Consider the following 13,706-nt stretch of genomic DNA (forward strand, 5'->3'; position numbering starts at 1 on the left):
TGAGCCAGAACCAAGGACTTCACATGAAAGCTTTTTTCATTCTGATGTTCTGTATTCTGTGTGAAGTGTGTGATTTGTTCTACCCCTGTGTATGAGAGTAATATAAGCTCCTCGGAGCTGCCTTCCAGTGGAAGCTGTCAGGATTAACACCTGTGCGACACACACTGAGCTGGGTGACATGCTGTCAAAAAACATGTGCACGCGCTGAACAGTTTGTTGGTAATACTTCTGTGTCAAAGATCAACTTTTTCTGGCTCCATCCTAAAACAACAAAGAAAACAGATTGCTGAAAGCGCCCCAGAAGAATGTAGCGATGCCGTCTAGCAGACAACAGCTACTGAGGCATTAAATGAGAAAAACCACTGAGACCTACTGCATGTTTCTTATGTGTTTTGCTTTTGAGAGAGCGTGGCACTCTGCTACATCTCCCCAAACATAATGGCAATACAAGAATATTCTTGGGAGGATTAAAAAAAAAAAAGGATTTAGTGTGGTTAATCAGAGATACTGTTTGCACAGGATAATCCCTTAGATTATTTCAAAGCACCCAAGTTACAACAAAGCCAGATTAATCCATGGTAGAAGTTAAACCATCACTACTAACAGCAATAAGACAATCCAATGCTGCTTTCTGAGGTTAAAAATATCATCACTGACTGTCCTGTAAAAGACTTTGAATATCTGAACCCTCATGAATGTTACTGCAACAAGAAGCTGATGAGTTTTTTTTGTTGTTGTAATTTTTAACAACTTTGTCTCCGAGTTACTCAAACAAAAATCCATTTACCTCCATTGTACTTGGGCAGCGGCGGTGGTTCTAACATAGGCTACACGCCTATAGTAGTGTAAAATATGTTTTGGTGATTTAGGTAAACTGACCCTTTAAATATCAAGGATTATCCTACACTGAGTAGACTTCCTCAGAGCACAAGTCTGGATGTATCAGTCCACTGTTTACATACTTTCTAATGCCTTGCCTTGTGCACCACTGTGGATCGGGGCTTGCACTCAACACTAAAGCAGGGCAACCTTAACTAGTATACAAGCTCACTTATAATATATGGTGTTCCAGCTCACTGCTAAGTGACCTGTGGCACAGGATGTACTCACTTCCCAGCAGCGTAGACCTCCGCTGTGTCAAACAGATTGATGCCATTTTCGTAGGCCAGAGTCATCAGCTGCTCTGCCATCTGTTGAGAGAGCAGGGGAGAAGGAGCAGAGAGGGGAAAGGATGGGGGGGGGGGGGGGGGGGTGAGGTGTTAGGCTGCAATGGCTTTGCCTTCCTATTACGTGTGTATTCTCTAGCTGTTGACTACCTCCGGCAGTATGTTTTCACTATATGTAAAAATAGGCTTCTTGAGTAATCCAAGATACGCCAGATCATATGGAGGGTTTCCATTCCCAAGCTTTGACTAATGGAAGATCCATCTGCTCTCACCTCATCCGTTATCTGCCCACCGAAGGTCACCCATGTTCCTGCAGAGGATGACAGAGTATAAGTACATGTGTGTTTAACACATGTGCACAGAGTTAACAGTGATACTATACTGCGCATAGTGTACAGGCAACAAGCTAATAAAGAGCCATTTTATAACTTCTGCAACTTTCCACTGAAGTTATATTTTCACACTTTGGGGAAAAAAAAAAATAAAAACACTCTTTACTCCCAATTTGAAGATAACAGACCATGAGGTTATGAGTTCCCCTCCCAAATCTGTTACACATTTAAGAAGTTTTTGGGTGCAGCAAACTTCTCAGTGTGTCTCATGATCCAAGAGACTTTTACCTAATCCGAGGCAGGACACCCGCAGTCCCGACTTCCCAAGGTTTCTGTCAAAACAGAGAGAATTACATTAACGTTAATGCAGCACTAGGGTGGCGGTGATTTATGATATTTTTGCACGCCGGTGGTGGCTGTGGCCATTAGAGTAGGACTTCAATCCAAGTTAAAAAATGAGGCTTAATTGATAAATAAATAAACAAACAACCCCATACATACATACATACATACATCATTCTGTAATGTGAGACATGTCTGCTCTTACTGCAGTGGGAGCTTACGGTCATGGAAGCTCAGAACACAGCTTTGTATGGATTTGAAGCCAGCCTGCATCTCCTGCAGCACTGACACATGTATATTGGATGGGTAAGTAAGGACAGTAACACGTGTGCTGACAGCAAAATGTCAGGGAAAAGTCGAAAACAGGAAGCGGGTCTTAAGCAGGCCCACCATGACATCCACAGAATTTTCTCACGGCACACCCGGATCCCTCAGCCGCCATCTGACTCAAATCCCCCACAGCAACGCGGAGGCTCGACTACTCACAACAACTTGCTGCTAAAGCCAGCGTCTCTGAGCCTGTCACAGCCCAGACTCTGCTGACAATAACAGCTTTGGTTGGGTCTTTTAATTCTTTTGTGCAAGTTTTTCAACTTTTCTAAGTCTATGGTTCCTAGATAAAAGGCAACATCATATGAGATTTGTTATATGCACAGATATAACTGACTTGGATGAATTAGCATATCTTACGCATATATAGTGCATCTTCAGACCGTAATAGTTCGACTTCTTCAAATATCTCTGATCTAAGGAGTGATTAAACGTCCAAAATGAAGTGTGCTACTTCTGGTCAACCTCCTTCACGAGATAAGCTGGCAGTGTAAAAGACACAAAAGGAATGTGGCATCGGAGATGATGTAACATGTGCAGGAGTTAAAGTGAGCACGTGGGAGGATATCTAATTTATTTTTGTAAGACTGCTTGTGTAGAAATACAGTTGAAATGAAAAAGGTGTAGAGAGCGAGACAGGGGATAGGTGTGCTGCATGTGTGTGTGCAGATGTGTGTGTTATATGACGGTGCTTGTGACTGCATGTGTGAGTGGGACTGTGTGTGTCTGTGGGTGTTTTGTGAAGCCACGATAAGATTGCTGAATTGCTGCAGTGACTAACAAAACACTTCTTTCAATGTGGCCTGAACAACAAGTCCAAAAACACTGACTAAACCGTTTAAAATAAATATGGAAATCTCAACGGTATCACATCCCCTCTAAGTAGGCTAAGTGGGCTACATTTGTGTGAAACAAATAAAAAAGGCTCATTAAATGCTTTAAGTTTCTTTTTGATGTATCTCCATTCACATTACTTCCTATTTTAGAAGAGTTAATCCAATTAAATGTTCACTCCATCATCCAACATCATTAGTTCCACTCTTACTTCACTGAACCACCACGGACGTTAGCAGAGCCCCTCTATTCATTTATATCCTTTTGTTTTCTATCTCAAAAACCGCACACGGCAGGAAAAATAAATAAATAAAAAAATCAACCTTTTGCTGAGCCGTCAGATGTTTCAGTGAGATCGAGAGATATTGAAAAATAATAAAATCATATCCAATTTTGCAAGTAAAGCATTTGCGTCAAAGTCATTTTCTACAAAAGAGCCTCATTAAAAAGATCTTATTTTGGTCAGTGAGGTCCTGTAATCGTGTTACAGTTTGAATCCGAGAGCCTGACGACGTCACGTATAGGAGCCTGCTGACTTATGAGCAAACACGGTCAGTCATAAGGGAGAAGAGGGAGTGATAAGAGAAGTCTAATGGGGCCATGTGTCCTTAAGGTGCAGTGAACAAGGTTAACACAAGTCCCCTCTGGAAACCCACTGGAGCTGATGTACAATTAACTGCCTCTTAATTGTAGGAGTAAAATACCTCCTCAGGGGGCTGCTGCTCTGCGTCATGAACAGAGATAACCCAAACCAGAAGCAGCTTACGGACCAAAACGGTTAGTGGAGCATGTCTGCTTGAGTGTTTTAATGATGGATGTTTGTCTCAAAATGTGAAAAATATCTTCTTCACTAAAAATCCTGCTCGACTTCATCATGCTTTAGTAGAGTTTTTCTGCTCAACACTGTTTTGTGGCCACTATACATTCAGGACTCTAAAACCCTGAACTGTTCCAGATTCAAACACCTAATGTGATTAAATGTGATTAACATGTTAATACATGGTGCACATGCGCGTTCAGAAAACAGGATGGACAGTAAACCTGTCTAATTAGACAAACTAGGAGCAACTGTGTGCACGCTTCTAGAGTTGCACAATTCTCACGTGCGTGTGTTGGGGCTTATCACAAAGCAAAGATTACTGCACAGGTGTTGCATAAGCATACTTTAAACATAAATACTGCATATACAGTTCCCCAAACCTAAAAATAAGTAACAAGGATATCAGAATACACAGGTCTGTCCTTGCCATTGTTCTCATTGTGAGGATGTCCCTTTGTCAGCACATTGTTGTGTTCAATATTTTACTAGATTACTAGACTGGCCTTGAATACTGCATTATGTGTTGCTGCAATGACCCTCTGCCAGGACCTGTAAGGAGGCAGGGGTCAAGTTCCTGCTGAGCCTCAGCAGACCAAAACCACAACAGTCAGGTCGTCTCTCTTCAATAATGAAGGAGAGAGGTACAGCACAGGACAGCAAGACCACTGCAGCCGCAGGGACAAAGCCGGATGAGATTCAGTGAACAGGACACGTGTCGACAACAGCGCATGTCCAGTCGATTGTTTACTTTGAAATACTAGTTAACCTTTCTCTGAGGTGTCTATTAACATCAGCCTTATGCTCAAGCGAACAAGGCAAAAGTTTCCATTTTGGTTTGCTGGTTTATTTGATTTAGGGTGGCTAGGTGGTCTTTTCTGGACTTGTTCACATACAGGTTGCATTACACTTGACATAATGAATGCTACATGTCCAAGTCAATCGTTCAGCTCTGCTGCTGACTCTTGGCAGCCATTGATGGAAGTTGACCTGTAGAGATGCTGATGTCTATCAAAGTAAACATAAAGACGGGGGAATATCAGAGGTTACCTCGGAGATTCTGTCTGTCATTTATTATTTATTCTGTTCTTATTCTATCCTTATGTCATGAAAAATGTGTCTGTTCACCAGAATCCCTCAGAATAGACTGGTAGAAATGAAACAGTTAGCCTGTTTAATTCAACAAGACAGAAAACACAAACTGTTAAAGACACTCAGCAAAAAAAACAATTCTCCTTAAATAATCAGGATGTGAGTTGGTGAGTCTACTGTTGCACCCTTTATTATTATTATTTTGATATCAACCAGCACATGATGTTTTTGCAAAGAGCTTTTAATCTGGCAAGAACCGCTGTATATCTGCTCCTACGTTAAGTCTTGGTACGCTGTGAGAGCGGCGCATCAGGAAGGACTAGCGGTATGAAGTAGGCAGCCCGAGTGGGAGAGAGGTCTTAGAGTCAATGTAAAGTTAGTGGACAGGACAGGGTGATGAATGAAGAAACAAGGTCACAGAGCTGTAAAGAGGAACATGTTGAGAGATACAGTATGTTCACAGAGCAGAACTATTAATACTTCCTAACCAGTGGCTTCAACTTCAGAAAAACATACTCGGCGAATGCCACTAGCTCGTGTTGGCTGCAGGTGGTTTTCTCCTCCATTTAGGTTTATGTAACATCCACTCCACTTATAGGAAGAGAGTCGGGGGGGCTGGGGAGTGACAGCAGAGAACTTATATATTAGATTAGAAATATCCTGACTAGGCAATAAGAATCACACACACAGACTGTGATTAAAGGAACAGTTCACCCAAAAAATTAAACCTTAACAAGTATACAGTATGCTAGCCCTATTTATCCAATTATCTTCAACCCACCTCACTGGTATGAAACATGAATGGTTGTGCAGACCCTACATCATTCTACCATGAGGCTCTGTTCACTTGCTGCCAGCTGGATGACCTTGTTTTTGTAACCCAGAATACAAAAAGACTCAACTCCTGTTTCAGATGAAGCCCAAGATGGATTTGCAGGGGTGAGTTGTGACTGGAGGTGAGTTTTAAAGGAATATTTGACATTTTGGGAAATACGCTAATCCGTTTTCTTGCCAAGAATTAGATGAGAAAATCGATAAAGAAGGTACAAAGCAAGAGTGAGGAAGCAATTAGCTTAGCCAAGCGTTAAAGACTGGAAGCAGGAGGAAACAGATAATTTAACTCTTTTCAAACTATATCAAATAATCTGTCTACCAGCACCTGTAAAAGTCAGTAATTAACATTTTATATCCTGTTTATTTAATCCATACAAACAAAAATATGAAAACTACAAGTAGTGGTTTTTTCAGGGACTTATACTTGCTAACTATTCTTGCCAGGCGCAGTGACTTCCTGGAGTCCCACTGTTTCCAGTCCTTAAGCTAAGTTAGGCGGCTGCTGGCTTCACACTTAACAGCCAGATATGAGAGTGGTCGTCTCATCTAATTCTCAGCAAAAAAAAACAAAAAACAAATAGACAAAAAACATACTTCCCCAACTGTTGAACTATTGCTTTAAGTTCACACCCCGACACAGAGCCTCCTCTAAATGGTAATGGTCAGTGCTTGAAGCTCGCACATGACATTTTTGGTATGGGCCCAATCAAATACATGATAAATCCAAATTGACCCATGACCCTCAGATCTCACTCAAATATGTATTATCTTGTAATGCACAGGGCTGCTAGTTTTAGGTTGTACATTTGTGCAGAGGTGAAGGTATGCACATATTCACACAATCTTTAAAAAGCATATTAAGGATTATTTTGTTTTGCTGTTGTTAAATGTCTCTGAGCGTCAGCCATGACACCGAGTGTGGTGAGGTTAAGCCGGCATTACACTCCTGTCCAAAGTGAAGTAAGTGTTCTCACATGCGAACAAACAGAAGCACAGCACTGAAGCTCCACTGTTACAATGAGTTCAGGTTGGCTGGTGCAATTTTACCACAACTTTGTTAACTCGCAAGATCTGTTATCTCTCATGGAAGCCATTAACTGAACACACGCTCAGTTATATTTATATACTATATACAGTTATACACTATAGGCTATTTGTTTGCAGCCTAAGAAAACGTCAAATGTGATTTAATTTAAAGCATGTGACCAACTTCATATATACAGCAGCCAGAAACATACTGGCACTTTACTGTCATCAATGGCAGTTTATATAATTTTTTTTTTTAACTTGGGCATAAACAGATTGTCGGTTCAGAGGGTTTTCCTGAGGCTGAATTTGTTTTTCTTCCAACTCGTTTTTCTTCTCGCCGTTTTCAGGGGCTCTTGTCTGGGGATAAATCTTCCCGTGCCCACAGGGATGGAAACTCTTCTGCTGTATGCTGGAGAGGAACGAGGCAGAAACTTATCATAACCTGTGGGGGAGGCCAAGTCTTATACTGTAATGTCACACTGAGCTGTGCTCTAATATCCTGACATGCTTTTAAATTCAATATTGTAGCCAAAGGACACAGAGAGTATATTCACTGACATTGCCAACAGATTGAATCCTAAATTCACTGGAAAGATTTACTGAATGTCTTTAAAAAAGGGTAACCAACAACCATAACTTGATCACAAAGAGAACTGTAAAAAATGATTGATTGATTAATGGATTAGTGGATTGACATAAAATTTAACTATTTTGATAATCAATTCATCATTATGAGTCAGTTTTTGAGTAAAAAGTTCTCTGGTTCCAGCTTCTTACCTTGACTTCCTTAGCCTTCTTTGACTGTAAACTAAATATCTTTTGGGTTTAAACTGATGGACATTTTTCACTATTTTCTGGCATTTTAAAAACTACAAACAATCGAGGAATCGTTAATAAAAATCACTTGCTGCAGCCCTAATCACAAATAAGGTAATTAGGCCCAAAGTGTACTAACTAGCTTGTTCAGTAAGAGACCATATTGCTGATAAAAAGGAGACTGCATTGGGCACTGCATCAATTTAGAACAAACTGGTGCCATCTGCCTACTTCAAAAAAGGTTTGAGGTTAAATATACACAATACACATGACTAAGCATAATGTGGGGATTTTTCCCTACTGGCCTGTGCTCCATTACTTTCTGAAGTAAACTAAAGCTCAAGCCTCCAGTATAGCCTCACTAAATTTTTCCCTCAATCTCTGCCTTACACATTATGTAACATGCAGTTCAAAAGCTCCTCATGCAGAAAGAAAAGAGAAATGGAAATGTCATTATCAAAACAAGTCTGTTGCTTCAGTACTCTTTCATAAATCTAAACCCGTCTCCTTCCTGTATCCCGAATAACAGTCTTGTGTGGCAGCTTTCAATAACCTCCCAAAGAGCATTTATACACATTATTGTGCACATATATACAGACCTTTGGACTAAATGTATATTTTTGGCATGCTACACTAAGCCCCAAAAATCATTTGTAACCCTTAAGGAAAACACAATGCAACGCAAACACTTAATGAAATTGCTGCACATGCACATTATGAAACAGTAAACTGACTACAATACAGGTACTGAGTGAATTAAGGACTTACTTGGCACTGTAAAACAGAATGAAAAAATCAGGGCTATTTCTAGAGCATTTAAGAAAATAAAATGCAGAGGGAAATGACTAAATGCTAAAGACACACACACACACTCTAATTAAACTCTATCAGTGAGGCAAAGAAAGAACAGCTGTCTTCATTTTCTGCTTCAGCATAACACAAGTGTGTGTCTCTCAAGCCGACACACTTATAGACACATAGGCAAAATATTCCACAACAAACCCTCAATCTCACTCGCTTTCTTATACACCAACACAGACAAAGCCTCAGTGCATACAGTGAAACACAAGCCCACATCAATAAATGAACAATCCCACCGTTTTGGCAGTTTCTCTCCACATGCCCAGAGCAAACAGATGGCGAATGTTCTCTTACATTTAAGATGGTACTAAGTGGCAACTTCGACCTGAAATCTGTGCTGTGGATGAGTCCTACTATTTACATCAGCGTGGCCAGAGTGTACTGCTGTACGTGTGTTATGTTCAACTACCACGGCCTATTTATGATTCATATTTCAAGGGGGAGTGCAGGCTGTGGAAAGCTGGCTCCCTGATGAAGAGCACTCAGAATGCAGGAAAACGTCCCAGCGTGCACCCACACTCACAACGCCCGAAATCGCACACCCACAGCTTTTTGTCACCCAAGCCGGAGCGGTGCGTGCTTTTGCATTTGTGTAACAAAAACATTTCCCAGTTTTGTCTTGCTTAAATTCCCTAACAAGGACAAAAACTAACTCCCACCAATTAAAATTTTCCTTTCTGTAGTTACAGTTAATAATGAGAAAACATTAAACTGTATACTTGTAATTGATGTTGCATGTTTCATTTGTAAATCCTTTGACATTCTCCTCCCATTTCTGTCAAGTGACTTGGAGATGCAGTAAACGGAGGCAACTCTGGAGGGGGGACTAGCTTTTTTAAGTAGAGTTATCTCTGTCAGTGATAATGATAGATCACAACTTCACACAACACAGTGGTGGGATTTAAATGCCATTCCGCTTACACAACACTGCCAGTAGCTATTTACTGTGGCTGTGATTCACTGTCAACTTTACAACCAAACGTGGACCTCCAGAGATGTGAGGAATCCTACTGACAGTCTGGGCTAAGGCGAGTTACTTGGAGATTTACAGCAGGGTGGAAGGTGAGTCAGCTCGGATTTACGTGGCCACTGCAGAAAACAACACTGAGTGCAACACAGCAGTGTTTTGGAGCTGATACAAACAAAAAGAACAATACCATGCTTTGACAAAAAACAAAAAGACAAATGTTACCACAGCAGTTAATGTGAGCTCTTATATTTAGTCTGCACAAAGCACAAAAATGGCAGTCAAACTGAAAAGTGATACAAGCTGTATTCATACAAAATTCACCTCAGCATTACTAGGCAGCAGTTCATTTGCGACACCTAAGCAAATAAAACAGGCTCTTGTTAAAGGTGAGTCATCCTCTCAAGACCCTTCCCAGGTTTGACTGCATGAGAGAAGAGCTAATAACCGTACTGTGAAACGCAAAAGGCCTTCCCAATCTCACAGATATTCTTCCGTTCCCTGAGCTACTTTACATAATCATAAGCTATTTTGTGTGCATCATTAATTCAGTCCTGACTGAAGCCATTTAATCATTCCTTGGAATAGGTGCGGGGTATCACAGTCAAGCTTGATGATTTTAACCATCATGTCATGTCATGCAGGCCCAGTGTCAAATTACAGAACGGCTAAGTCTGCGGAGAGGCAGCCTGCTAAAGCTGCCGCAATCCCTCCACACCTTGAAAAGATGTTCACTTTGATGGTTTCCTCGGCCTCGTAGGGGAGGTCACTTCCAACCTAACCCGCATCCTTGCCCGTGGATGCAGACTGACAGTCTTGATTCAAGCTCAAGGCTGCCACTCAAGGAAACCGAGAATTGTATGCAAATGAGGCTGATCTGAATTTCACACGGCTATTCTGCAGTGTGGATAATCGAGGAAAGTTTTGTTGGGTGAATAAGCTCCGACTGCATTCTTTCGGGGAACAGTTATGAAACCGCTAACCTCTTCAGCTGTCAAAAATGAAACGCTGAATTTCACAAAAGAAAAAAGAAAAATCTTGTGCTCAAAGGATGAAAATGCACGGCCATATTAAAGGGCGTGCAAGCTTCGACTCCAAGAGGCACATCTGAAAGATACAAAGTGACATGAGCGCAGATCACTCCAGCCTACTGTACTTCCTCTTGGGCATAGTGCCTACACCAACATTAACCCCAGCACTCTCACTTTCTCTCTTTCACTCCTTCCCTCCCTTTCATTCTCATCTCTTCAAAGCCACAAAACACTATGCTGTACCCTCGGTGCATGTTGTACTCTCAATGCATGCATCTCTGGGCCCCCAGCTGCAATTAGGCCTGCATTACCTTCAGTTTACAACAGACACACAAACACGGAGCCCATTGTGTACTTTGAACTACACAGAGGAGGAGAAGAACACAAACAGCCGCTGGCTCCCAAGCTGAAAATTACTTTACTCATTCAATATCGTTAGCCTCAATAATGACAGTGTGCCAACATGGTGAGGCAGCCGCTAGCAAATCAGATGCAAAGCATTGTGATGCGTCTTCAGACAACAGTACTCAGGATGGGTAATGTGTTTCCCCAAATCAATGTCCAGTCTTAACTGCTTCTGCTTTAGAGGCACAACATCACTATTAACATTCAGAACATATCAGAAACTAATTTACCACTTGAATGACTATAAAGAACAATCCAAAACATAGCACAATTTAAAACAAGAAAAAAAGCACGGAGGCTCTTCATAGATGGAGGCTCTTTATTTGCCCCTATATTTCTGCTGCAGTTCTGATAAACAGCAGAAGCAAATATAATATCTATTATGGCTCTCCAAAAAGTGTTAAATTATTTTCATTTTCTATCATAAAAACTAACAACACCTTTTTCGCAAAATGACCTGTTAACACTTCACTACACAAACCAAGGTTAGAAACATGAAGACTGTTATATTTTTAATATATATTATTTAAGATTTCGATATATCACACAATATGAAGTTGCTAGTTAGAGTATGAATGAAAGCTTACTGAATGTGTCCATTGCAACGGTTGCAGCTGTGCTAGAACGCAGTACGTGCATGCAGGTTTTTAGCAAATGCTCATCATTTTAAATCCTGATTTCACATTAAACTATTGTCTTTGGTGAGCAGTTGAGTGACAGGTGGAAAAATATTGCAAAAATACCTCCTGAGAGGCTGAATGAAGTGACACAAAGCAGATACACTGTATTAATGGCCATCTGCAGATCATAATGTACTATACCTTACCACGCTGAAAGTAACGTGAACTCATTTTCTGCCTGCAGATTGTGTCCTCCTCTGCTGTTCAATTTGCCACTCACTCGTCTACCCTCGGTGCTTTAATATGCATTTGAAGATATTCCACTTTATAATCTGCTCCTTCTTTAGCTCTTGTGTGTAAAAGAGGGACTCATTTAAATAATTCACCACCCAAATATAAGACATTTGCATTCTGTTTTGCTCTTTTCTGAAAGTAAACCTTTGCCTAAATGTTAAATATGGAGTATGGTAGATTATTTTCAGGTCCCTAAACACAAACAGGCTAAATATTTAAAATATTAAACCTTTAATCCACCATTTCAGAATGAAAGCACAATAGACCAGTAATCAGTTATCAACTGATGGAAGGGGTAAGATAAATATTCAATGTAGCCATCATGTCACTATAAAATTTTGTGGGCAATAGCTCTGATTATGCAAAGGGTTTGTTTTCATGGCATGCCAGGGACACTCTTCTAATTACTGACTTTATGTAGCTTTTGATTTAATAATTGTTAATATAGGACTGGAATATTCCTGCTGTAACGAAAGGATCCGCAATAATCAATATAAGATTTAAAGAAACTAAGATTATCTGTGTAAGGTAAACAAACACAAAAAATGTGTTTTATGATAATAGCATTCTTGCACTTCAGAGACTAATAAGGGAATATATTAAGTAGTTCCCCCTTTAAAGCTGAACAAATGCAGCTTGCTGTACTTTGTAACTTGTTTTGACACTCCTGTATAGAACAGATAAGGCACTATAATGGCCGCTAACTAAATCTAAACTACATGCCAACCACGTTTAACACTTATGTGCAAAGCTCAAATAAAATTAAAAACTTTTACTACCTGCTGTTTTTGAGGTCCCACTTGGTAAGTAAATAAAGGTTTGGGGAGGTTAATTAATTAGTGTCACGATGAAGCGCTTCTGTCATCAATCTTAAACAGGTGGGGTTTGTCAGTAGTGAGGACGACATTCAATAGACTGCCAATATATGTATTGTAGCCTGAGCCAGAGAATTGGATTTTTCATTATTAAAAATCGGCTTTAGCAAGGGGAATACAAATCCTGCAGTTTAAGATCCTTTCAAATATTTTATATGGGTGTGAACGTTTCAGGAGTAAATTTACAGCTACCAGACATGCCCTACCTATACTTCATGCCAGTCCTCATGCTTTGCTCGCTGGAGGAAGGCACACTCTGAACAGAGAGTTGTCCAAGACTGCGAGCCACCATCGCCACCGCTCTGAACTTGCTGCGGGTGCCTGTGCTGGGGCTGTTGGCATTCTGTCGATTTAGCCGGTCCTCCGTGGTGCGGCTCACCCCCCCACGGTGGTCCGTGCACACTAATGACACCTGCATCCTGGCTTTTGGCCGGCTGTCCCAAGCGCAGATCCTCTAATTAAACTCTCCTCTGGCTAAATCAGGTACTGCAAACTCCCAGAGGTAGAAAGTCTGAGGACCCTCTAAAGAGCGTGACAGAATGAAGTCTGTAGGACGCAACTACTCCAAATCCAGCCTCGCACTCTGTGTCTCCGTTTGAAATCACTGCTCAGTGACTGAGCAGCTTACAATGTTCAGTAAAAAAAAAAAAAAATAAAGAAAAAAAAAAGAGGGGCAGAAGGGTGGGAGGGCAGATCAGAATGTATTCAAACAGTGAAGGACCGCTGATCAGGTGAAAACAAAATCCTCTCTAAGGAAGTCTAAATCCAAGCACACCATTACAGCATCTCTGCCTCAGCTGGTGTGAGAAACAAATGTACAATCGTTGCAGACTTCAGATACATAAGACGCTAGTCCAGTACAAATCTATAAATAAAAGAAAAGGCTAAATCTTTTAAAAATCTGAGTCCAAAAAAGCAGCGCTTGTCTGAGTTTCCCTCTGCAAGTTTCTCCTTTATTCATCTGGTTGTCCTCCCGCTCAATCTATTAATCAGAAGCTCATCCGAGGCTGACAGGCAGATTTCCAATTTCCTTTTAAAGCAGAGCTCAGTGCTAGAGATAA

At 40.8% G+C, this 13,706-nt stretch overlaps 1 protein-coding gene across 7 annotated transcripts in view; it reads right to left on the reverse strand.

The window, feature by feature from the left end:
- kcnab2a (potassium voltage-gated channel subfamily A regulatory beta subunit 2a) overlaps positions 1-13,706 on the reverse strand; it is a 75,224-nt gene that overhangs the window by 14,281 nt on the left and 47,237 nt on the right. For 4 of the 7 annotated variants that reach the window (XM_046075554.1, XM_046075556.1, XM_046075555.1 and 1 more), the window contains 3 exons: positions 1,787-1,830; positions 1,439-1,476; positions 1,111-1,190 (listed from right to left, as the gene is read on the reverse strand). In XM_046075554.1, the coding sequence (XP_045931510.1) occupies positions 1,111-1,190; positions 1,439-1,476; positions 1,787-1,830 (162 nt within the window). Of the gene's footprint in view, positions 1-1,110; positions 1,191-1,438; positions 1,477-1,786; positions 1,831-12,851; positions 13,453-13,706 lie in introns of those variants that run through there. The other 3 variants (XM_046075552.1, XM_046075553.1, XM_046075557.1) reach the window with 3 other exon arrangements.

The sequence above is a fragment of the Micropterus dolomieu genome, linkage group LG18 (genome assembly GCF_021292245.1).
Source record: "Micropterus dolomieu isolate WLL.071019.BEF.003 ecotype Adirondacks linkage group LG18, ASM2129224v1, whole genome shotgun sequence".
NCBI classification, from domain to species: domain Eukaryota; kingdom Metazoa; phylum Chordata; class Actinopteri; order Centrarchiformes; family Centrarchidae; genus Micropterus; species Micropterus dolomieu.